The sequence below is a fragment of the Bos indicus x Bos taurus genome, chromosome 29 (assembly GCF_003369695.1).
Source record: "Bos indicus x Bos taurus breed Angus x Brahman F1 hybrid chromosome 29, Bos_hybrid_MaternalHap_v2.0, whole genome shotgun sequence".
In the NCBI taxonomy this organism is placed as follows: domain Eukaryota; kingdom Metazoa; phylum Chordata; class Mammalia; order Artiodactyla; family Bovidae; genus Bos; species Bos indicus x Bos taurus.
This window is the reverse complement of record NC_040104.1, coordinates 40,009,837-40,036,696: the sequence shown is the minus strand read 5'-3', so window position 1 is coordinate 40,036,696 and position 26,860 is coordinate 40,009,837. Positions and strand designations below refer to the sequence as shown.

General features: G+C 39.6%; 1 protein-coding gene and 1 long non-coding RNA gene across 14 annotated transcripts in view; both read left to right on the top strand.

Moving 5' to 3' along the window:
* The window catches only part of DLG2 (discs large MAGUK scaffold protein 2), a 2,318,993-nt gene that overhangs the window by 1,212,995 nt on the left and 1,079,138 nt on the right, over window positions 1-26,860 (top strand). Inside the window, exon 1 of one of the 13 annotated variants that reach the window (XM_027532400.1) lies at window positions 15,321-15,498. The exons of the other annotated variants lie outside the window; for them this stretch is intronic. Coding sequence (XP_027388201.1) covers window positions 15,421-15,498 — 78 coding nt within the window. The 5' untranslated portion in view covers window positions 15,321-15,420. Of the gene's footprint in view, window positions 1-15,320; window positions 15,499-26,860 lie in introns of those variants that run through there. 13 annotated transcript variants of the gene reach the window in all.
* On the top strand, window positions 20,140-24,977 carry LOC113886303. Its single transcript, XR_003509408.1, has 2 exons — window positions 20,140-20,425; window positions 24,796-24,977. It is a non-coding gene; the product is annotated as an uncharacterized LOC113886303 (long non-coding RNA).

The window sequence follows — 26,860 nt, the reverse complement described above, 5'->3', positions numbered from 1 at the left end:
CTGAAGTAGAAAATATCAATAATACTTCCTTTAAAAAAAATCCTTTGCTTTAGAGGAGCTTACAAAGAAAATTTAGAACCCTCACATGGACTCTGTTTACCGTGAGGAATAATCAACAAATTATGTTAAATCTTTGAGAAATCATTTAGTTAAAATTTCATAAGAGACTATAAAGAATACTTAAAATTATAATGAGATAAGGGGAGAAATAGAAAGTATACTGAAAGAAGAAATCAAGCTAAAGCAAATGCTTTCTTTGTCTTAGAAGTTATCTCTGAGTTCCCTGGGCTCAAATCTTTAACTCCTTTTGACTTCAATTTCTCAGCCTTTAAAGCATCTGTCACATTTTTACATATTCTGTCTCCTCAGTTATTCCTTTTCCATTCAAGCCTTTAGCAAATTGTTTTAGAGCACTTATTATGTTCCAGGCACTTTGTTAGACATGGGGATACAATGGTGAAACACAAGCATGGCCCCTACTTTTTCAGGAATGTTCCACAAGGAAAGAAAAGGAAAAAAAAAAAAATATATATATATATATATATCTCATCATCAATGTGACAAATGTAGTGAAAGGTTGTGTATTGTGTTTGGAGAAGGAAATGGCTACCCACTCCAATATTCTTGCCTGGAAATGCCATGGACAGAAGATCCTGGTGGGCTACAGTCCGTGGGGTCACAAAGAATTGGACATGACTGAGCGACTAAATCGGAGAAGGCAATGGCACCCCACTCCAGTACTCTTGCCTGGAAAATCCCATGGATGGAGGAGCCTGGTAGGCTGCAGTCCATGGGGTCGCTAAGAGTTGGACATGACTGAGCGACTTCACTTTGACTTTTCACTTTCATGCATTGGAGAAGGAAATGGCAACCCACTCCAGTGTTCTTGCCTGGAGAATCCCAAGGGCGAGGGAGCCTGGTGGGCTGCCGTCTGTGGGGTTGCACAGAGTCGGACACAACTGAAGTGACTTAGCAGCAGCAGCAGCAGCAGAGCGACTAAATAGCATGTATTGTGTTATGAGAGTGAATTAGGGATTCAAGTCTTTTCTTAGGTGTTAAATAAGAATTTTTCTTATATCACTTCTTGCCTTTTTCCTACCATCATCCCCCTAAGACCGTCATTACCTCTGTTGCCTAAGCTTTTCTCCTGACTCTCCAACTCTGACCCTTTTATCACAATTAAGGGTTTATTGGCATTGTCTAATTACAGTATGGCTATAGCCTTTTCTTCTTCATTGAAAACACATCTCATGTTTTCCAAACTTTTTACTCTTACTCCTGCTGTTTCAAGTAATAAATGTACTTTGGTTTTGATCTGTTTTCTAAGTGTCAACTCAAATTTTTCTTTCATTGAATGTCTGTCTCCTCCATTCCAGCACACGGGCTAATAAATGTTATCTGAACTCATAGCAATTCCCTCTTCTTTATTTATTTCTATTTTATCACAAGCTACTGTATCATATTTTTTGTACTGTTACACTCTTTCTTATGACTAGAAAAGTTTTGAGAATCAAGAATTAAGGGAAGGGAAGGGCTAACTATGATTAAGTTACTTGATTTCTTTAAAATGTCATTTTCTAATATGTAAAAGGAAGATAATATTATCTGACTCAGAGATTTCTTATGATGATCAGATGAGGTGAGAATATTTCCCCAAGTGTGGTTTACTTAAGATGTCCCATGGCAAACATTTTTAAAATATTTTCATTTAAATTAGACAAGAAAAATTAGATATAGTATATAAACCATCAGTTATCTTTTTAACTAGACTTTATAAATTACTTCTGGTTTTTATTTTACTTTTTTTTTTTAAATTTTATTTTATTTTTAAACTTCACATAATTGTATTAGTTTTGCCAAATATCAAAATGAATCCACCACAGGTATACATGGGTTATTTTACTTTTTAATCTTATTAATAATCATGTATTATTTATGTTACTGATTACTTATAGAGAATGAGTCTTACTTTTGTTCATTCTGGTGATGTTTATTTAAAATAAATTTATTTAAATAAAAGATGATCAAATAACTTTAAAATAAGTTTAGTAAACAGTAGAAGTAGTATGTGAATATGTAAAAATGGATAGGTTAAATAAATACTGAGTTCAGGCATGTTAGGTACTTTTGTGGACAAAATAGTTTATATACTTTTAAGATGAAATATTTTATAATTTCATGTAAAGATGCTTAAGTAAATCAGCTGACATAGAGGAGGCACCTAGCGAGCTCGTCTCCTTTATATTCTTTAAGCTGGAGAGAGGTTACAATTAATATCAGGAATATTTTCAGTAACAATATCTGCATTTGACATTTACACTGAGGATTTCAGCAGCTGCTGTGTCTGTTTTATGTAGGAGGCAAGATGGAAAAGGAATAGATCGTGTGTTTTCATTCCTGGGTCTCCTTTTTAAGGAAGTGAAAGGAGTTATTTGTTTATGAATATGGTTTTCTATATTGAATTTTGTAAAAGATCGCCTGTGTCTATCTGTGGAAGGGGTGGAATTACAAAGTGAAAAAAAGGACAGTTGGTAGGCCACAAATCAACAATTCTCATTGATTTCTCTTTTGAAATGTTATTTTTCAAAGTACTTTGAACCCTTCTAACAGTGACTTTGATTTATCTCTTAATGTATGAAAATGAATGTGAGGTAAAAATACAAATAAAAGGTAATAATAAATGCTTAATGTGTGTCTCTATAGTGCCTTCCTTTCTTCTCCCAGGAGTATGAAGCAATTCAATTTAAGTGATATGCTCATTCATTTGTTCATTCATTCAGCAAGTAACTATTAAATTATTCAAATATGTTTATTGAGTGCCTGCCATGTGCAAAGGGCTATGTAGATCTCTGAGGATACAAAAATAAATAAGGGATTTCCTTGAATTATTCAGTCATTTAGGGGGAAATATTTAAGTTCAACGTAATCACAAATGAGTGTCATATGAGCCAAACCTGAGATGTGTACAGTACAACAGGAAATGTTAGTTTTGGTGCATTAGTACGAATTGGCTCTGCCTTGAGAGATCAGGAAAAGTTTCACAGAAAATTGCTGAGCCAAGGCTCAAAAAATGTGTAAAGATTTGTCATACGTAGAATGACCAAAATGAGCAGGAAATGAGGTGGAGAGTTAGGACTGCAGGCAGAGGAAACAGCATGTACATGTACAAAGATACAGTTACACAGAATGTGTCTGGGAAACGGAAAATACTTTGGTGAAGACCCAAAAGACGATACGGCAAGAGGATAACCTCATCAAAAATAGCCATTGAACTTAAAAGAGCATTCTCATCTTGGAGCTCTGTGATGACCTAGAGGGGCAGGGATGGGAGGGAGCCCCGAAAAGGAGGGGATATATGTATGCATATAGCTGATTCACTTGTTGTACGGCAGAAACTAATACAGCAGTATAAAGCAATTATACTCCAATAAATAATAATAATATAAAAAGAAAGAAAGATATTTCTTTATGTCTAAAAGAAAAAAAAAGGCCATTTTCTTACAGATCAATTTTTGGGTCTTATTATCATGGACTAAAACAACATGACCGACTCGATGGACATGAGTTTGGGTAAACTCTGGGAGTTAGTTGGTGATGGACAGGGAGGCCTGGCGTGCTGCGATTCATGCAAAGAGTCTGACATGACTGAGTGACTGAACTGAACGGAACAGATTATTTGAGTGTAAGGTGACTTTGGAAATTATTTACATACTACTATATCTAGAGGTAAAACAAATTGGTAAAAATGAAAATAAAACTAAAAGCACTGACTCTCAAGTTAGCACCCCACTTCCACAGGTGAGAAAAATCCTGCTGTTGAGATAGCTAGAATATTGGACTATATAACCAAATCATAGTTGATAAGAAAGTTCCCAAAGTGCTCTGATTAGATGGGTGGTGTTTAAAATGTCTCTGTTTATGGTAAACTTTGGCAAGGCATATACATTTCAAGGAACTGAATTGAATTATCCATTATGAAATTACTCTACCCATGTTTTAGTTATGTAGCTTTATCAAGAAAGCTGTCTTTGGTCTTGTTTTTTAATTGATTTTTGTATTCATAAGTCATAATTCTTGAATGTTCTATGTGGTACCCATTCTTTCTTGGCTGCTTTCTTGATGTTCTTTTACTTTGCTCCTCACTTATATCCATTCAGTGTTATATTCCTTTTATAGTTATTGACATATTGATCTATATCTCCAGTTGTAGCAAAATTTAATTGTAAGCATGTGGGCAAATCACAACATGTGGATTTAGAACTACTATATAAATCCAGGATCCATGGGAGTTTTTATTTTTATGAAAAACATGTAAAATGAAAGGAGGCTCTGAGAAGACTCTCAAAAAAACTATTTAGAAAGCTTAAGAAAATATTCATTTGGCTTAGAAAAGAGACACTTGTGAAATGGAGTCTTTAAGTTTATGAAAGATTTTTACAAGGGCTTGAAAACTGACATGTTTCCTGCACTAATGGAATAAAAAAATGAGGAAAGAACTTAAGGTAGACTTCTTAACATAGAGGATGGTTGAATGCAGTCATAAAAAGAGTTAAAAAAAAAAAAAGACAAAACATTTTCTGCTTCATAATACTAAGCACATGTTCTCTGTCTAGACTATTATGGTTTCTTTTCTTTTTTTTTTTGGAGGTTGGGGGGGGGGGGCTTCCCTGAAGATTAGAGGGAATAAAGACAACATTTTATTCATAATAAAGAATAAAAACATTTTTATTGCACCCATACTGTGTGCCAAGTAGTGCTCTAAACAGTTTACTTGTATTATCTCATTTGAGCCTTTTTATCAACACAATGGCATAGTTTCCATTATTACCCCAGTTTTATAGAATCAACATTACTTGTCAAGGTGACAAATGTGATGGTGGTTGTCTATCTCACGACTGACTTTAGCTAATTAATTATCATATGAGAATGACTTTTAAATAGCATTTTAATTAGGTGACTTCCTGGAAATCTCTTGCATGAAACATTTTATAATAAATCTTATACATACTGCTGTCAGACATGCTTATTAAACACTAAAACCTCATATGTAGGCCTGTTAAGTTCTCCGTGTTTTATTTGGGGGTAGTGGGGGAGTGTTAAGTAAGAGCCAAGCCAGTTTGATTCTGTATAAAATGATGGCCAGAGCAGTGATTTCTTGAGCTGACTGTGATATCCCAAGGGGTATATGGAACTCAGTGGGTCCTCTTGGGGTAAGAGTGTGGGGATTAGATGCCCATGCAGGGCAAGAGAGATGACCTTAGGATCATCAAAGGAAGAAAAATGAAACTGAGAGCCCTATGTAAAATTGAAAACTTAAAAGAGTTCTCATTTTATGAGAGGACTTCTAAAAACTTCATACATTAGCCCAGGGAAGCAATAATGAAGAGTGTTTCTATTATGAATAGAAAAGGTGTGTGTGGTTTTTTTTTTTGGGGGGGGGGTTGGCTGGTGGTGGTCAATTTAACCCTTTTATGTAGACAGAAAAACACTAAGCCAAATATATTAAACATGAAACTGCTCCTAAGCTAGTGAAATCTCTGAGCACCTAGCAGAAGAATGGGCAAAATTATTCTGTAGCAACAATTACACAATCAAAGGGCCCTGGGGCTCCCACAGGAAGTACAAGCTTGCTAAAGAAGATCTTAGAATAAAACTGTACAGTGACATGCAGAAACTAGAGACTTGGAGGATTTGAAAAAGAAATATTTAGAATGCCTAGAAATGTAAATATACATGTAATAATTCATTAAAAATAAACACTTTGTAGATAGGTAAAACAATAGATTCAAACTTTAGATAAAAATAATGAGATCTGAGACTATAACCCTGAAAGTGGTACAAAGAAGGAAGGAAAAGAGTAATAGGAAATATATGAAGCAGTAGAATGGGTTATATGAAAAGGTTCAGGAAAAATATAATAGGATTTTAGGAGGAGAGAACAGAGAGAATGAAGGGGAAGACATATTGGAAGAAATAATGACTGATTTTTCTTATAATTAATTGGATTCAAGAAACATAATGAATTCCAGGCAGAATTTTAGAAAAATATTGTATTGAAGCTACAGCTCAAAAAGATGAAAAGTCTTCAAACAAATCATAGAAAAGAGATATATTCTTAAAATAGAGCAATTGGATTGACAGCAGACATCTTATCATAAAAAATAGACACCAGAAGAAGGTATGTGATAATATCTTCAAAATGCTGAGGGAAAATCATTGTCAATCTAGAAATCTTTATTTACCTATGCTATCCTTCAGAGTCTAAGGTGAATGTAGACAGTTCAGGAAAAATATGAAAAGATTGAGCATGTTTAACCATCACAGATTTTTGCAGAAATAGCTGTTAAAATATGTACAACAGTAAAAAAGAAAACTCGGAGCTAGGATGCTAGCAATCATGATGAGAATATAGACTAATAAATGTGGGACTTATTTTGACTATTAATTATAAACTAATAAATACTGGTGATAATAATGACATGCTTGGTCAGAAATAGTACTACTGCAACAAAATAAAATTAAAATACTATCAAATAATAACATGGAATATTGGGTGTAATATTAAAGTCACCAATTGTACAACTTTACAAAACTTAATTTGAAAAGTTAGATCAAATGAAAAGGATGATTAGCACTTTCACTTTCAACATTTATTATAAAGCACAGTAATCAAGATAATGTGGTATTAGCACGGGTAAATTAAAATAGATCAAAAAAGAACCCAGAAATAATTAAATGCACACTCATGTGATCTAGACATATAACTTAGGAGTTTTACAAGTCAGTGAGGAAAAGGAATAACATTTTCATATATGAGCATAAATATGTACATACATGATGGTGGTTTAGTTGCTTAGTCGTGTCTGACTGTTGCAACCCAACGGACTGTAGTCCACCAGGCTCCTCTGTCCATGGGATTTCCCAGGCAAGAATACTGGAGTGGGTTTCCATTTCCTTCTCCAGGGGATCTTCCCAACCCAGGGGTCAAACCCTGATCTCCAGCATTGCAATCAGTCTCTTGCATTGCAGGCGAATTCTTTACCGACCGAGCCACAAGGGAAGCCCTTGTACATACGTAAATTCATACATACATACATCTAGACAACTGGCCGTACATATGGGGGCAGGACAGACAGATTTCCATCCTACACCATAATTTCCTTTAAAAAGTTGAAGACTTAAAAGAAAATATAAAATGATAAACTTATAAACTTGTATAGGGAAAAAATTTAGATACCAAATATACACACATAAAGGTAAACATTGACAAATTTAGTACATAAAAATATGCATGATGAAACAAATGGGATTAAAAGACAAGTCAGAGTTTGGGAGCAGATATTTTCAGTACATGTAACAAACAAAGAATTGGTGTCCAGAATACATAAAATACTTTTAGAAATCAGTAAGGTATAACCTAATTTTATTTATTTATTTTTTTTTACATTTTATTTATTTTTTATTTATTTTTTTAATTTTATTTTATTTTTCTAATTTTATTTTATTTTTAAACTTTACGTAATTGTATTAGTTTTGCCAAATATCAAAATGAATCCGCCATGAGAAAAGACTATGAATAGAAGGAAGTTCAAATAGACAATAAATATATGAAAAAAAATGCTAGACCTCACCAGTAATTAAGAAAATGCACATCAAAACTACAGGGAGGGCTTCCCTGGTGGTTCAGTGGTTAAGAATCTGCTTGGCAATGCAGGAGACATAGGTTCAATCACTGGTCCTGGAAGATCCCACATGCTGTGGAGCAGCTAAGCCCATGTACCATGACTGTTGAAACATAACTGCTGATCCCGTACACCCTAGAGCCCGTGCTCCACAAGAAGAGAATCCACTTCAATGAGAAGCTGGTGCATTGCAGCTAAGAGTAACCCTTGCTACCTGAAGCTGGAGAAATTAAAAGTAAATAAATAAATAAAATTATTTTTAAAAAAACTACAAGGAGCAACATTGTACATGGTTTAACAAATTAATAGCGGATTATAATGTGTCATTTAGAATACAGAACTCATATAAACTACTAATAATGTCAGTTTGGAAGAAATTTGTAATAAAAGTTCAAATTGTACACATCCTATTATCCATCAATTGTATTTTTAATTTATTTTTAATTGGAGGTAACTGTTTTATAAGATTGTGTTGGCTTCTGCCATATATCCACAGGAATCAGCCATTGGTATACATCCGTCCTCTTCCTCTTGATCTTCCCTTCTATCTCCTACCCCATCTCACCCCTCTAGGCTGTCACAGAGCACCGTGGGGAGGTCCCTGTGTCCTACAGCAAATTCCCACTGGCTATCTATTTTACATATGGTAATATATGTGTCACCATGCCATTCTTTCAATTTGCCCCATCCTCTCCTAAGCTCACTGTGCCCACGTCTGTTCTCTGTGTCTGCATCTCCATTGCTGCCCTGCAACTAGGTTCATCAATGCCAACTTTCTAGATTCCATGCTGCCGCTGCTAAGTCGCTTCAGTCATGTCCGACTCTGTGCGACCCCATAGACAGCAGCCGGCCAGGCTCCCCCATCCCTGGGATTCTACAGGCAAGAACACTGGAGTGGGTTGCCATTTCCTTCTCTAATGCATCAAAGTGAAAATGAAGTCGCTCAGTCATGTCCGACTCGTAGCAACCCCATGGACTGCAGCCCACCAGGCTCCTCCGTCCATAGGATTTTCCAGGCAAGAGTACTGGAGTGGGGTGCCATTGCCTTCTCCTCTAGATTCCATACATGTGCGTTAATATAAAATATTTGTTTTTCTCTTTCTGACTTACTTCACTCTGTAAAACAGGCTCCAGGTTCATCCACCTCATCAGAATGGACTCAAATGCATTCTTTTTCATGGCTGAGTAACATTTCATTTTATATATGTACCACAACTTCTTTGTCCGTTCATCTGTCAATAGACATCTAAGTTGCTTCCGTGTCCTAGCTGTTGTAAATAGTGCTACAATGAATACGCATCTCTTTCAGTTATGGTTTTCTCAGGGTATACATCAGTGATGGGATGGTTGAGTCATATGATAGTTCTGTTCCTACTATCAATTACATTTTGAAGTATCTACTCTTTTAAAATTGCGTGTGTTTAAATAAAATAGAAGAATGTTTCTTGAGCATTATTTTGAGATGATTTTGAGGTAGAGTGGATTGAGGTGGGAGATTTTGATTATATTATGAAGATTTTATTTGTTTAAAATGAATGAATCAAATATGGCAGTATGTTGCCACTGCTGCTGCTGCTAAGTCACTTCAGTCGTGTCCGACTCTGTGTGACCCCATAGACGGCAGCCCACCAGGCTCCCCCGTCCCTGGGATTCTCCAGGCAAGAACACTGGAGTGGGTTGCCATTTCCTTCTCCAGTGCATGAAAGTGAAAAGTGAAAGGGAAGTCGCTCAGTCATGTCCGACTCTTCTTGACCCCATGGACTGAAGCCCACCAGGCTCCTCCATCCATGGGATTTTCCAGGCAAGAGGACTGGAGTGGGGTGCCATTGCCTTCTCCAATGGCAGTATGTTAACATTTATTAAATATAGGTGGTATGCACATGTGTGTCATATTACCTTCTTATGTCTCTGGGTGCCTAAATATATAATGATTAAACATTTAAAGGAAAGGAAGGTGAGATATTCAAACACTAAAGAATGATTTGGATGATTTTGAGAACATAAGAAAAGAAGTAGACTTAGCCTATATAATTAGAGACAACGGGCTTATTCTTTGTAGTGGCTCAAATAGTTTTTCACACATATCCATGAGTGGTTGGTTCTTTGAGATAGAAATACAACTAATTGCAACTGGGCCAGTGGTTGTTATGTTTGTATACAAACTAGAGTGCCCATTTCCCCTGCTATCCATACAGATAAAACATGCTGAAAGAGTGAGCTATTCCTTTGCTTTTTATGTACATTGACACTAATTATTGCACTTTTCTAGCTGACATTCATTACTGGGCTTATATAGAAACCAAAAAGCAGTAATTTTCTTTCTGAACTCCCACGTTATTTTTCACACATCTGTTGTTATGCCATTCTGCATTGAAATTTATTGTTTTATACATCTACGTCCCCAACTCTATATGACTCCTTGAGAGGAGGGCTTTTATCTTATTCAGTTCCATTTTGTGAATAACTATTGCTTACCTTTTTAATCATATAAGTAATAACATGGATATATTCTCATGGTAGAAGATACAAATGTTACACAAATATACAGACCAAACTAACTGTTTTTAATCCTCCCTATTCACTACCATCTATAGAAGTAACTAACATCAGCATTTTGACATCCCTGCAAATTAAAGTTAAATATTACGTTTATCTTCTTTTAGTCATAAATTCTATGTAACATGTTCTTGACACCTGCTGTTTGATAATAGACTAATAAAGGATATTAAGGGCTATCAAAAATGTATATCATATATACAAACCAAACAAATATTTAAATGTTTATTGGTTTAGTACATTAACTTTTTATGTTTCAAACATGTATTTTCTTTAGTATATACCATACACCTAACCTATATAGCTTTTCAAGCTACCAGATATTAGTTCCTAGGGCTTAATACTTACTGTTTTTATAATTATCTATGATATATTTAGATGGCTTTTAAAAGAAAATTACGTGTGTACTAGGCAGAACATGTTGTTGTATAATCTTAATGGCTTGATTTAAATATTGCATTTACCTTGAGAATTCAAAGGAGACTCACACAGTGTGTGTGTGTGTTGAGGCATGAACCAAAAGCTGCTTAAAAGGATTAATGTTGCATCTCAAACTCAGCTGCACTGGTAGGTTTCTGTCATATGAGAGGTATTAAAAATGAAATTATAAAGGAAAAGGTCTGATGATATACAGATGGAAAGCATCTGAAAAACTTGTTTTCCATACACAGAAGAGCTGCAAGTTATTTGTCTCAATCAGCAGAACAATGGTTAGAGACGATTAAGATTTATTTAGGCAGCTGCCACCTTCTTTCTAGCAGGCACACCTGTTCAGTGAGAGCCCAGTGAAGATGACTGTATAACTATGGCAATGGCTTCATTCCATCGACCTGACACCCATCTTTAAAAAACCATCTTTTACAACTGAAAATTGTAGATATGCCTCTAATGCCTCTTCTAGACTTTTCAAGTTTGTGGATTCTCTCACTTTGCCATAGACATATTCAAAAAATATATTGTGAATACTTATATTGTTAAGCATTTGTCTAACGTGACTGTGACCCCTGAGTACAAATGACCTATTTCACACTGCCTTCTATCTCTGAATGCCTATTTAAGGAACAATAGTTATTATTGTTGGAGAAGGCAATGGCACCCCACTCCAGTACTCTTGCCTGGAAAATCCCATGGACGTAGGAGCCTGGTAGGCTGTAGTTCATGGGGTCTCTAAGAGTCGGACACGACTGAGCGACTTCACTTCACTTTTCACTTTCCTGCGTTGGAGAAGGAAATGGCAGCCCACTCCAGTGTTCTTGCCTGGGAAATCCCAAGGACAGAAGAGCCTGGCACAGGGTCACAAAAGTGTTGGACACAACTTAACGCCTAAACAAGAACTTAAAAGCAAAACTAACCAACAAAATAATCAAGCATTAAAGATCTCTCCAAGCCCCAATTTTAGTGACTTAGAAAATCTTAACTTATGAAGAAAATACAAAAATTATTTTATGATTGGCAGTCCCATCAGAGTAAATTAACATTCTTTGATTTCCCCTATGATATCAGTGATTTGAAAGCTCAATATTTTTTTCTCACCTCTTTATTGTCAAATTCCATCTTAAAATGTTAAAAACAGAAGTTTCTACTCATTAATTTAGGGACAATTGCCTCCCTCCTCTTTTTATGGACTGTATTCTGTTAACTGAATAGTCTTTTAACTACACAGCTTAGACAGACTTGAATGCAGGAATAATGAATACCTCTAACATCACAGCGATATTGGGGTAAATTGTGGTCCTGTTGAGTAACTCTTTGAAAGCTAAGCAGGAGTTATCATGTATTTATTTGTTGGATTTCTGTGGCACTTTTTTTTCCCCAAAGAGTACAAGGTGTGATGTGGTGAATTTTGCTCAGGGGTTGTCTAAGAGTGTCAGAAGGAAATGAAAGGAAAGTAGAGTTCGTAGAAAGAACACGGAGGAGAAGTAACAGCTAATGGCAAAACGGAACCCCAGGTGGCGGTTAGGCATGGTGAAGAGGGTGGAAGAATCCAGGCTGAGTCATTTTACCAGAGCCTATGCCTCTGGTGAGCACGAGACATTTCTTTTTTGTTGCAGGCAGGGGGACCCCTTCCAGGACCCAGAAGGGGCTCTTGTCTAACACTTGGACACACATCCTGACAAAGCAAGAGACTTTATTGGGAAGGGGCGCCTGCACAGAGAGGAGGAGGGTCAGGGAACCCAGGAGAACTGCTGTGCCATGTGGCTTGCAGTCTTGGGTTTTATGGTGATGCGGTTAATTTCCAGGTTGTCTCTGGTCAATCATTCTGACTCAGGGTCCTTCTGGATGGTGCACACATTGCTCAACCAAGATGGACACCAGCAAGAAGGATTCTGGGAGGTGGTAGCCAGCAAGAAGGATTCTGGGAGCTGGTAGCCAGCAAGAAGGATTCTGGGAAATGGGAGGACACATGCAGTCTCCTTTTGACCTTTCCCTAACTTTTCTGGGTTAGTAGCATCTTATTCAGAGAAGGTGATGGCACCCCACTCCAGTACTCTTGCCTGGCAAATCCCATGGATGGAGGAGCCTGGTAGGCTGCAGTCCATGGGGTTGCTAAGAGTTGGACACGACTGAGTGACTTCATTTTCACTTTTCACTTTCATGCACTGGAGAAGGAAATGGCAACCCACTCCAGTGTTCTTGCCTGGAGAATCCCAGGGACAGCAGAGCCTGGTGGGCTGCTGTCCATGGGGTCACACAGAGTCAGACATGACTGAAGTGACTTAGCAGCAGCAGCAGCATCTTATTAGTTCCATGTACCTTACCAAGACCTCTTGTAAAATCGCTCATGCCAACGGCCACTATGGTGCCTGGCCCGGGTGGGCGGTTTCAGTCAGTGTTCCCCATACTCATGTGAAGACCCTCAGACTTGGAATCAGAATTACAGATGCACAGGACAGGAAGGGGGCCTGAAAAATGTTCTGCCCAATTCTCTTCATTTACAGATGAGGCAAATCCAAGCACAGAAGAAACAAGGAACAATTTAGAAAAAAAGCCAGGGTTAGAACCCAGATTATTTGTTTATTCAACAAACACACGTTGAATGTATTGTGTTCAACATTCTTCTAAGCACCAGGTTTCCTGTCGTGAGTTAACATGGATGTGAGTCCTGATCCTACGCTGCCTTGTTCTATTTCCAATTGCTTAGAAGGATGTTCAGTGTACTTTATAAAACAGTTGAATGGAGACCCAGTCCTCTGGGGGTAAAGCTCAAGTGATTTATCGTGAGAGAAGGGAGTTCTTTTCCATTTATTTGTGTTTCAACATTGTCCTTGGTCAACAGGTGCTCCTAGGGCATGTCTATTAGATCAGCTGGAAAACATTTATTGGATTGAGTCTCATTTGCATATCAGTGGAAGGAAGGTTTTCCTTGCTGAGATGAACAGTTTTTATATATTTTTGTCCTCTAGTACGATGGACAAAGTCAGCCATTCTCTCTCATCAGAAGACACACTTGTCTCTTAAAATTGACTTTACCTTTAAAATGCCTCATAATAGTCTAAACCCTATGTAAGATAATTTAACCCTAGTAAGATAATTGAAACGGAGAAGGCAATGGCACTCCACTCCAGTACTCTTGCCTGGAAAATCCCATGGAGGGAGGAGCCTGGTGGGCTGCAGTCCATGGGGTCGCTAAGAGTCGGACACGACTGAGCAACTTCACTTTCACTTTTCACTTTCACACATTGGAGAAGGAAATGGCAACCCACTCCAGTGTTCTTGCCTGGAGAATCCCAGGGATGGGGGAGCCTGATGGGCTGCCTTCTATGGGGTCACACAGAGTCGGACAGGACTGAATCGACTTAGCAGCAGCAGCAGCAAGATAATTGAAAAGGCTTCCTTGGTGGTTCAGTGGTAAAGGATCCCCCTGCCAATGCAGGAGACGCAGGTTCGATCCCTGGGTTGGGAAGATATCCTGGAGAGGGATGTGGCAACCCACTCCAGTACTCTTGCCTGGGAAATCCCACAGACAGTGGAGCCTGGCAGGCTACTGTTCATGAAGTTGCAAAAGAGTTGGACACAACTAAGCAACCAAACAACAACCAAGATAATTGAAATTGGAAGCACATGGTGGTAGAATTAAACGTGAGAATTCCTCAGAGGAGCCTGGTTTAAGACTGGCCATAAATCTTCCTCTTCAAAAGTGGTATTAAATCCCCCATTTAACAATAGATATCACTGCAAGAAAACTCTGGGGTTTTAAAAGAAAAAAAGGAGTAAACTGTTCTGTTTTAGTGTAAAGGTAGATTTAAGCCCCTCCCCATTACTCAGTCTTCAGGCAGAAAACCTGGACTTGTAAAAGCAGCCCAGGTGGTTTCAGTGGTGGAACCAATGAGTTTAAAAGCTGAGGACCTTCACTCTGGCGTTCAGGGAATACACCCCATCCTGTTCACGTCGCCGTTTGTCCCGGGGCCAACCTCCAAAGAAATAAAATGTTTTTTTTTTGTTTTTTTCTTGTAAGCTGTGGAGAAGACTGGTTGGGAGGCAGGGATAGGACTTTACGTGGCCCCAGTGGAGTTGAGGAGGGGGGCAGAGGAAGGTCGCTTTGTTTCCAGTCCTACTAACAGCCCCTTATTCTCGGGGCTGCGGGGCAGGCTCCGGGCTCCGGGGGACACCTGTTTGTGCCCACAGGGCCGCGTCCGTGGTGGTCTCTCCCCTCCCGCGTGCCCGGCAGCTGCAATTATTGGCTGCTTTACCTGCGGGGCTGGGTGTGGATGCGTCTTTGCGCGGCCACCGCCGCCAGCACGCACTGTCGAGGCAGAGGGAAGCCAGGCGAGGGGCCATGCCTGGAGCCCAGGGCGACCGGACTGCGGCTGCCCTTCCTCCTACCACGCGTGGAGTTTGGTGGTGAACAAGAGCCCAAGAACTGCAAGACGGATACTCAGCCGCCTGGATGCGCGTGTGCGCCGGCGGGGAAGGCAGCGCCCGCCCGCCCCCCTCGCGCGGACCTCCCGCAGGCGGGATGTGAAGGTACCTGCGGACTGGCCGGCCCCGGACTGCCTGCCCCCGGCCCCCTCCCTCCCTGCTCCCGCCCTCGGCCTCAGCTCGCCAGCATGAGAGGCACTGAGAAAGCAACAGCCTGCAAGTGACAGCTCCAGACCGATTCCCCCTGCTCCAGATCTCCGAGCCGAGCTGGGAAGTTGATTGTGCAGCCGCTTCACCGAGAATCCCTTCCGTTGGCAGCGCTATGTTCGCCTCTATCTGGTATGCCAAGAAGCTGGGTCGCAGGTTCGTGCACAACGCCAGGAAGGCGAAATCCGAAAAGGTAGGGAATGCTTGGGGATGAAGATTACCTTTTCGGCTTTGCCAACTGCCTGATCTGGACTGCTGGTCTTGAGTACAGACGCAGTTTTTTGTTTTTTCCACTCGGGATGCGAACCTGCCTCTCGCTGGCATGTAGACCATGCCTCTCACAGAAAGGGGGAACTCCTGGAGCCTGGCTGCCTAGGGGCGGAGAGTGGGCGTTGGTGGTGGTCAAGAAGAGTCATTAGCTATTCAAAATATTTGGTGAAACCGTCAATTGATGGTGTCTCAACAGAGACTTGGTATTCCTTTAAATGGCACAGGGTGAAAGCAATTAAGCAGCTGAAATCTTTGCTTCTTCAGGGAGCTCTCTAGTAAACTTGTTGCTACCAGTGGATTATTTTTATGACTATAATGGTTGGTTCTGCAAGGGGCATGATAAATCCCTGAGCCTCCCTCCAGTTCTTGCATCCTAGTGTATGTCATCGGAGCACATATTTGGGACTCTGCCTAACATTGACCAGACTCCACAGGGGTGCTTGCTATCTTTTCAAATCAACAAAGCCATCATTTCAAAAGTGTTTACAATGAGCAAGAATTCTATTTATAATCACATAGTCCTGTCCACTTAGAGAATGGCTTTGTATTTCTTTTATTCCGCATGACTGGTTGTTTCTAGAGAACCTCTATGTAGATCTATCTCATGAGTTATCTTTCTCTAAGAAATTAACATGGCCTGTAAGTCCTCAGATGCAAAACAAGCTCAAGTCTCTAATTTGACTCAGGCTTTCAGAGGCACTGGCCAAATGGTCAATGTTTAAGAAATCAGTATCCAATTTGGTGATGGGGAAACTTCCAAAGACAACATTTTGTGGAGCTGAGATTGTTCCATGTTACTTTGAGGATGTGATCTTTGGCCCAGCATCCTTTCTGACTTAGATCTACTCTTGAGATTGACCCAGAGGTGGTTTTCCTGGCCTGTGACACAGTCCTTTCTCTCAGCTGCAAAGATTCCTCCCCTGCAACTTGCTATCTGTTCCTTCAGAGTGGAAATGTTGATAATATGAACAAGAATTCAGTGATAAACCAAAATATGATTGTTTGTAGTGTGAGAAGAGGAAAAAAAAATCCTTCGAGTTCTGATTTTAGGGTTGTAGCCTTTCAGAATGTCCAGATCTGAGGATTGTATAATGTTGACAGACTTATTAAGGAGTACTTGTGCTGAAGTGTAGTAGAGGGAGACAAAGGTGAAGTAGAATTGATTCCTTTTTGCCCATGCATCACAGGTAAAATGATTACAAGCCTAATTATCGTGTACTAGCATCATATATATTGCATTTTGAGGGGTTTGCTTTGTTTTGTTTCTCTTTTAAGGAAAGAGACTTGAAAGTGACTCTTTTATTGGAGCAAGTGCTTTGAAAAAGTGCCTTCTTATGAAAATTATAGGTTGTATGGATGAAGGGTCTGTCAGAGACCACGAATGGCTCTGAAAGCCACTGGGAGATAATGCCTTATGCCGAATTGGTATGCACAGAAAAGTTGAATCTCCCAGTGACACTTACTTCAGGCTTGGACCTGAATGTGGAGAATGCCAGCTCAATGAAATTCAGTGTACAGAAATTAAAGGATGTTAATTCAAGGATCTAACACAGGCTTCTGCTTTTTGAGTGTAGGAAGAAGCTAGTAAGGGGCCTTCAGTATCTCCATTTCATTTCTGAGAACAAGCAAGAAGAAACCAGGTGTGGGGCTAAGGGGTTTTAATACTTTATCTTAGAGATAATATTTTGTCTTACTCAGAAAGTAGGAAAATCAGCATTAGAGAACTGAAGTTTTGCTCCCTGAGTGATAAAGACTAAAGGAAAAATTATTAACTCTAATGTCCTTCTGTTAGTCAGGGGAGCTAGAGGAGTTAATTCTGAACACTAAGTGATGATAACTAACATAAAAATAGCATCTCAATTTTTTTTCCATGGAATTTATATTCACAGAGTTCCTGGAATAAATTAAAAGGTGTGCTGCCTTGAACAATGAACAAGAAGGCCCTCACTTGGTGTTTAGTGAATGGGAATAGTTTATTCTGGGTACTTCATTTTATCATGTGGCTTATTTAAAACCAAGTATGTGAATTAAGGTTTTGTCTAATGATTACAGTAATATACTTCAGCTGAGAAAGCAGTTAACAAATGATACTGCAAGCTGGATGAATTCCTATAATGTATTACTGTAACAGCAGAGATCATATAGTTGCAAACAGGAAGGGGAATATAAGATGCTGCTGACTATATGTTGTCATGCTTTATTATAAAAAGAAGGAAGAAGTATAAAGCAAGAAGATCATTGAGTTTTTTTTAGAAAATGACCAGTATACTTAAATGAGAAAGAACTATTGATAGATTCAGAGCAGGTTTTAGCATTGGGGGTATAAATTATATCAGAGGCAGCCACTGTGATTTTGTTTCAGTACCTTCTATAAATTTGGGCTTCTTTTTGCAATAGGTAACACAGTTTATTTTCTCCTCTTCTAATGAAAAAAACCTACACCCATCATAGCCCATCAGGCCTACTTTAGCTTTCAGGTGTGGTTGGAAAGTATATTCCTCAAGGCTGGGGTTAATTGAAAAGCTAATTGGGAATGTGCAAGCCTAAATGCCATCCCTAAACAGGCAGTGTGCCTTATTCGTGGTTGCCTGGTCTACCGTTTTACCTCATCTAATGCCAGTAGAATTAAACAGCAGCATGGAATGTAGTAATAATGGTGATAGCAATCACAGCAGTAACAGTATTAACAAGAGTCCCTCTTTATACACACGTCATACAGCAGCTGCTTTAGGCCTTGGAGTTTCACTTAATTCTATAAGGTAGACATGATTTTTCTTGAGTCCTAGAGAGAAGAGTAGTTTGCCCAAGGTCATAGAGTTTGTGGGATGTATTAGTGCTAGGATTTGAAACTGAGTTTATCCAGGCTATTCTAAAAATGACTCTTTGAGTCCGTAGCCCTCTCTTCCATCCACCTATCATTCACCTGTCTTAATAAGTCATGAGGCTTACAGAATCAAAGTTACTGATCCTGTAACTCAACCCCCTTGTTTCAGACAAGATTGTGCCTAAGCTGTCTTCCATAGACAATTGTCTGCCCTGTTATTAAAGACTTTACGCTCTTTATCCTCTTTAGATAAGTTTCTCAAGCTATCATCTAGGCACCCATTAGTCCTTTTAACTACTAGTACTTGTTATATTATTGTAAGCTAAACAATGGCATTTGTATTCATTGTTTATCCTGTAAAAACCAAAGATATCTTTTGTCAGAAAAAACCACACTTAAATGCTAGGCAACTGTAGACACACTCTTTTTAGACTAAGTCAAAGATATTAACTAATTCACATTGTCATTGTTCTAAAAAAAAAAAAAAAGGCTCTTTGCTATTCTTTAAAAAGACAGTATGTGCATACCAACAAATTCTGTGAATGAAATGATTTTTAATGTGATATGAAATCAAGACTGTCTGGCTGCAATAGAATACCTTCATTCAAATCTTTTTTTTTTTTTTGACCCCATGTAATTCAGAAATTAGTGTCTTGTATGCCTGTTTGCCACATTTCAACTTACATTGCTTAATTTAGTCAGTCTCTAGTTGTATTACTTTAAAAAGGCAGCTTTAAGATAAATTGAACTGGAATTTCTGATGGCATAATTATATACAAGAGTATAAAACACTTGAAGTTGTGAACCTTCACTTCTGCATAGCTTTGCTTTTAATTTTTATATTTTTACTTTTAAGCATATGCCACGGAAAGTAAATGCATGATGCATTTAGAAAAGACTGGCATCAATATCCATCATCTAATAGACACAACTGTGGATGGGCTTGGCACTGAAGTATATCCTGTGAGTGGTATAACTGAGCATGAGCATTCTGACACTAGGCAATATTCACCTTGGAGAATTCTTTAAGAACCAGTTCACTGGTTCTAGCCTCCTCTCCATCTAATCCAAACACACCAATTCAACAGAAACCAAAATAAGGGGAAATGTAGTAATGCATTTGCTGTCAATATGGCTAACAAGAGAGCCTACTGTTCTGGGTGGTTGCTGGTGGGGCAATAAAGAACATTGGGTTTAAGGTGAGGAATTAGAGGGAATTATAGTCTCGTTCTTTGTTATTTAGCCTGAAACCAGCTCTTTTCCAAATAGAAGTAACACCTGTGCTTTGGCAGAACCCCAGTGTCTCAGGATACCCTCCAATTTGCTTGCCAAGTCTACCTGGCCTATCGTGATACAGCCTCTGCTTTTTTCCGCTGCTCTAAATCAGCATTCTGAACTATATTCAAATTCCTGAATGTCTCATGCTTTTTCTAGCTTCTCAGGTTTTGCTTATCCTCTTTGACTGACTAGTGACCCACTAGCCATCTCCTGCGGAGAAGGCGATGGCACCCCACTCCAGTACTCTTGCTTGGAAAATTCCATGGATGGAGGAGCCTGGTAGGTTGCAGTCCATGGGGTCGCTAAGAGTCGGACACGACTGAGCAACTTCACTTTCACTTTTCACTTTCATGCATTGGAGAAGGAAATGGCAACCCACTCCAGTGTTCTTGCCTGGAGAATCCCACGGATGGGGGAGCCTGGTGGGCTGCCATCTATGGGGTCGCACAGAGTCAGACACGACTGAAGTGACTTAGCAGCAGCAGCAGCCATCTCCTGACTCTAAACTTAGATGACTTCATCATCAGTGGGAAACTTTCCCTGGCCCCTGCAAGCCCAAGATGAATCTTGCATCGGTTCCTACAGCCGCTTGTATATTAGTTGTTATCATCCTTATTTCTCATTAGAAAGTGGATTCTATGAAATGAAAGACTGTGCAGTCTTTTGCACCATATCTCTGGGACCTAAAAGAATGCCTGGAATATCTCATATCCTATTTCATTGACTGTGGATTGTCCTCATTTGCAAGGTATATCATTTTTTTCATCTATTACAAAGAAAAAAAAAGATTGTCAATGCAACTATAACATATCAACCACAAGATTTCAATGCTTTCAGAGATGTTAAAATGTGGGAAAATAGTTTATTTTTAGAATCAATGAAGTATGACAACGCTGAAAGAATAATGAATGGGTTTATTTTGAGGATTAAATGAGTTAATATAAGTAAAATGTTTAAAGGTTATACTTGCTAACAAATCCCTTATTTCTTTGCAAATCATAATAATAATTTGCATAGGGAAATCTATTAGTTCTAAGATATACATTTTTTCCTGTGCTGACTGGAGTCAACGAGCATTATGTAGATGGTTCTGAATTTAGGAAAGTAAATAAATAGAAAATGAAAAATAAGGTTATAGAAGAAACTGATTAAAAGCCACAATCAAACTGGAGCCATTTAGGTTGCAAAACAAATCTTTAAGAAGCCCCCTGGCTTCTCACTATGTATTTATATGTCTAAACAACAACAATAGTTAACATCTGTTGAATTCTTTCTATGAACTGAGAACTGTGCTTATACAAGGATCTAGTGAGAACATCACTCTTATTAATTTTTAGAACAAAACCACATCACCAGTAGGTGGCTGGGATTAGACTGGGTGGCTAATCATAGAGCTCAGTCTCTTAATTAGTAAGCAGTACTCTGTATGGATACACAGGATACTGCATATTGTATGCTGTATATTATACTATATATATGTATATATTTGCAGTGACCTAGATATCAAGTTTATTTTTACCTATGAAAGATAAATATAAGAAGTGAATTTAAATGCAGAATCTGAAATTGAGCTTAGGCACAAGAAGAAATGTCCTGATGTTGAAGATTCTTCAGTTCTCCGTGAATGATAGAATCTTCCTGTGTCTATTTTTGCCTCCTGGCAGATTGAAGAGTAGCCTGACCTGGAGAGAGGGATGGACAGATTGTCCTCTCAGGTCTCTCTCTCAGAGCTTCTGAGAGCTCATCGGTCGTGAGCAGCAGCATGACTCAGCGCCAGTGTCCGTCTGGCTGTAGTGACAGAGAGGACAGGTGTTTGTCCATGCTAAATGCAGCCCTGCCGTTCTCCCCTGTCACCTGGCAGGGGAAGCAAGCAGCAAAATGGACAGTAGCAGCTGTTCCGAGGTCCCAGAATGGATGGCCACCTTGGAAAAGTCCAAGGCACAGCTGCAAGCAGGGTAGGGAGGGAGACGGAGGCAAAGGATCAGAGAAATGGTGAAGATGGAGGAGGGACAGAGTGGGCTGGAAAGACGACCACTGCAAATTGTTGTTGCCAGTGCCTCTTTATTGAGCAGTTCACTCAAACACTATGACATGCCCTCATCTCATTTAATCCTAAGACCTTGTAAGATAATCTTGTTATTAGCCCCCATCCTACAGAGGAAGAAACTGAGGTATAGCATGTGACAGAATTTGCCCAAGGTCATAAGTAGTGGTACCAGTGAATTCAGCCAGGTCAGAGCCTGTCACCCTAACCACTCAAGACTCTGTGCTTTTTAAATTGATCTTGGATTGAGTGAGACAGTGACGTGGAGAAAGACTAGACCAACACAACAGCCATCTTCTCATCAACCTGTGCTTGATCTCTTTTGAGTAACTATGTGGCTAGCTAGAAGACCGATTTCTTCTCAAGGGTTCTCCAGGAGCCATCCAGAGAGTGCCTTCAGTCCAGGTTACATGATTTTAGTTGTGGATTGTTTTTGTTTGCTCTGATTTGTATACCCTCAATGTACCTTTTGAATGGTCTTCCTCTACCTGGTATCATTCAGTGGTGTTTATTATACTGGGTGATGAAGATGTAAGGGAAGCTTTCCCATCTAGCAGTGATGATCATTGTAGAGATAAATTTAATAATCAGATAACGTACACATTTTATTATTTGTGTATGTATATTTATGTGGTTAATGGAATAACCATGCCTTGTAGTATTAACTAATTTTAACTAATCGTTTTCCCAAATAAATTATTAAATCATTAAATTCTGCCCCGCCCCCCGCAGGGTACCTGGGACATAGTAAGCTCTAAAGAAACCCTGGCTGAATGTCTGAGCTGCACAGGAACAAGACCTAGTTAGGGGTCAGTAGGCCTGTATGTTAACTGGCCCTGTCCCAACCATCTGTGCCACCTTGGCTAAAGTCTCTTAATCTCTCTGGGCCTGAGTTCTTCATCTGCAACCAAATTCCTTCCAATTCTCAGGTTCTTTGAATTCTAATCCTGATTTGCTCTAAGAGTCTGCCGAGTCTTTAAAGGAAAGGATTTGATCTCGTTCGTCTTTGTACTCTCAGCACCTAGCACAATGGCCAGCACGAAGCAAAACTAATAAAATTCATGTCAAATCAATGTATACAAAAGGCCAACAGTGTCTTTAACCATTAGATAGAAGAATATAATGGAGAATCTACCGAATTTCAAGGTGGAAGCAAAGTAAGAGATACACGGGGACTTCTCTTTACTGCCTTTTAAAGAAAAGGGAATAGGAGACACTTTACAGCCCTGGGGCTGAAGGCTCCTGCCCCTTGCTTTCTCTCTCCTTGCCACAAACACAGAAGTGAAACAAACAGTAGCCAGCAGAATTCGAGTTCTCTTTAACCACCACCAAGGAGATGTCAAACTGTAACGTTTTCCAGCTGCTTTGTCCCACATGCCAAAAGATTACAGGTTTATGTCTGAGCATGGAATGTTTATTACTTGTACTTTCTTAATCTGTAAATTCTAGTTATGTAGAGTATCCTTGCCCTGTTTGTTGTGGACTGAATTGTGTCTCCCTCATCCTTGTTTTTGGAGAAGGCAATGGCACCCCACTCCAGTACTTTTGCCTGGCAAATCCCGTGGACAGAGGAGCCTGGTAGCCTGCAGTCCATGGGGTCGCTAAGAGTCAGGCACAACTGAGCGACTTCACTTTCACTTTTCACTTTCCTGCATTGGAGAAGGAAATGGCAACCCACTCCAGTGTTCTTGCCTGGAGAATCCCAGGGACAGGGGAGCCTGGTGGGCTGCTGTCTGTGGGGTTGCACAGAGTCGGACATGATTGAAGCGATTTAGCAGTAGCAGCATCCTTGTTTTGGAGAAGGAAATGGCAGTCCACTCCAGGACTATTGCCTGGAAAATCCCATGGACAGAGGAGCCTGGTAGGCTACAGTCCATGGGGTCGCCAAGAGTGGGACATGACTGAGCGACTTCACTTTCTCTTTCATCCTTGTTTTAAAGCCCTAACCCCCAGTGTGATCTAGGAGAATGGAGATAAGGCTTTTAGGAGATAATTAAGGTTAATTGAGATTATAATAGTGAGGTCTTAATCTAATAGGATTAGTGGCTTTACAAGAGGAAAGAGATCTATGTGTCTCTCTCTCTACCATGTGAGGATATAACAAAAAAGGAGCCATCTGCAAGTCCAGGAAGAGCTCTCTTACTAGAAATCAAACCCTGCCAAAACCTTGATCTTGGACTTCTTGTCCTCCAGAAGTGTGAGGAAGTGTGTTCTGTTGTTTCAACCACCCAGTCTGTGGCATTTTGTGATGGCAGCCTGAGCAAACTAATAAACCCTGATGTTATGATGGCCTTACAAGGTGATGTTCATTTTGTAGTGCCCAGGGCCAAAGTGTAATTGTAAGGGAGAAATATGTTACCAGTTTAGTACTTTATTTAATCCAAAGAATTTAATTCTAATAAATACAAAGCTTCTGCAGTGCCAATATCTGCTAGGAAGGGTTATTAAAATTAAAAATATAGTAAGGAAAAGGGTATGATGTAGAAGCTAAAGGGAAGAAATGAGCTGCTTTTAGGGGATCACTGTGCTTGTTTTCATGTTCTGTGGTCTAACCAAGAAAGCAACATATTTTATCAAATTTGCTAACTATTCAGCCAGCAAATTTAAAATATGAATATAAAATAGAACTCATCAAATACTATTCTTCCTTTGACCACCTCCTTGTTGCTCTAGGTTACTCTAATTTATAAAGAGGATTGTTTTGCATCAGCTCTACAGTTCTCTACAGGAGAACGTTTCTCTATGGGAGAACGTTTTTACTTTGAGGAGAGCTTCTGACCTTTCCTCGAAGATTATAGCAAAGTATGATGAAATGAGCACTGTCCAAGTTAGGAAGTCAGTGTCCACGTGTTCATGGCCCTAGTGGTATCAAACTGTCGTTTCACATGGAAAGTTTTGGTGACTCACTAGCATGGGGAGGGTGGAAGCTGATGTACTGTGGGAGAGGAAAAGGTATTGGAGGTGGGAGAACTGGAGGGGGTGATACTTGGGAGGGCATAAGAGAATAAGAAAAATATTTTTTTGTTTTCTCTGAACACCATTCTGACTTAAGACTAATTTCATTGTTTTCAAAGCTCGTTGGATAAAGTCTTTGTCATCTTTACTGACCTCTTTCCTTCATACATTTTGTGAATCCTCTTGTTGGAACATCTAAGAAGAAGAGGATGCAGTGGAAGACCACAGGGTCAAGTTTGAATTTGACTCAACACCTTACTGGTTGGGTGACCTTAAGCAAATAAATGCATCTTTTTAATTACGAGTGTTCTCACATGTTAAAAATAGTGATAAGCATCCTTGCATGGTTTTCTGATTCAATTAAAAATTGCATGCAAAGTGTCTAGTCCTTTGGGACACTTGGTATTTCCTTTCCTCCCTCCCTGTCTTTCCTCCCCTTCCTCCCTTGCTTACTTCTCTCCTTCCTTCCTTTTCCTTCCTTCCTTCCCTCTGCATCCATTTCTTCCTTCTGTTCATTTCAATACTCTGCGTTGTTATAGAAAGGATGCCAAGCAGCTTTTGATAACTTTTGCATTAATGACTCCTTTTCACTCCAGTACTCTTGCCTGGCAAATCCCATGGATGGAGGAGCCTGGTAGGCTGCAGTCCATGGGGTCGCTAAGAGTCGGACACAACTGAGTGACTTCACTTTCACTTTTCACTTTCATGCACTGGAGAAGGAAATGGCAACCCACTCCAGTGTTCTTGCCTGGAGAATCCCAGGGACAGGGGAGCCTGGTGGGCTGCCGTCTATGGGGTCGCACAGAGTCAGACACGACTGAAGCGACTTAGCAGCAGCAGCAGCTTACTCTACTACCCCCTAGGGTTTCAGAATGGACTTGCCCTCCCATCCTGGTTTTATAGACTAGGGAAACTATATCTCTGCCGCTGATTAGGCAGCAGGGGCAGAGGAGGAGAAGTTGCTGAAGAGACCATCATAAGTGAAAACTGAGTATGCTGACTATGAGGGAATTCTAGGTTTCTCTTTCTTTTTAATAAATGAATCCTAGGTAATCCTTATAAATAGCACCCCACCACCTTCTTTCCCACACCTCCACTCTCTCAAAACACACTGAATTTTTGAGAGAGATTTTCTATGTTTGGTGAATGTCAGTCAAGGCACATTACTTCTCATCTGAAGTGAAAGAACTTGTACGGGATGAGTCAAGGAGCTCATCTCCCAGCTGATAACTGTATCACGTCCCCTTTAGAGCTTTATTTTAGGTCTGGGGGGGAAAAAGAGGAAAGCAAGAGCTCCATGCAGTGTTACACTGAATTTCATAACCTGAAAGAACATGACTTTTGTAAATGATAGTAGTAACATTAATGACCACTTACTGAGCCCTTATTATAATCACAGGTCACGACTCTAAGATTATACATTTTCTAACTCAACTAACCCTCCAATGATCCAATGGACTAAACACAGATGAAGCACAGAAAGGTCAATTAAGGTGCACACAGACGCACAATTAGCGAGTTCAGGAACCAGGATTTGAACCCCAGCAGCCTGTGTCTGAGCCTGCATGCTTAAGCACAGGGCCACAATATTTCCCTTGTCTCTGAGTCTCCATACAGCGTGAGACTGGGAGAGTTTCTGCACAGTGTTAATTGCTGGAAGCCAGCGCTTTGAGATTTGAACCCAGATCTGATTGCCAGTCTCTCCCTCCTTCTAACAGGACACCTAGTGGCTCTGCACACCATTGAGATGAGCGCCCCTACATTCACGTCCCAGGATCAGATCTCAAGGAGTTTCGAGCATTGCCCTTGGAGTCTAAGTTAAACAGCTGCTGACAGGTTCCTTCCATTTCACCAAAAGGATTTTCAGTTGTATTCATATTGGATGGTGGTATTAATAACACTTTGATATTTTCAGTGAATAATTGATCCAAATTCATCTTGACTTCTGAGCCCTGCTTCCATTAAAAAAAAAAAAAAAAGTCATCCAACAAGACGGCTTTTGGAAAACAATTCCACACCAGTGGTTGCATTAATTGCTACTTTGGAGGTTCCTGCTGTGAATTGAATGGAGCCACTTTGGATCTGTTTCTTAGAAATAACCATCTTTATTACCTCTGCTCTAAGATGCAGTTTGAGATTTTTAGAGGAAAATATCTTCACTAATCTCTTTCTGTTTTCCATTTT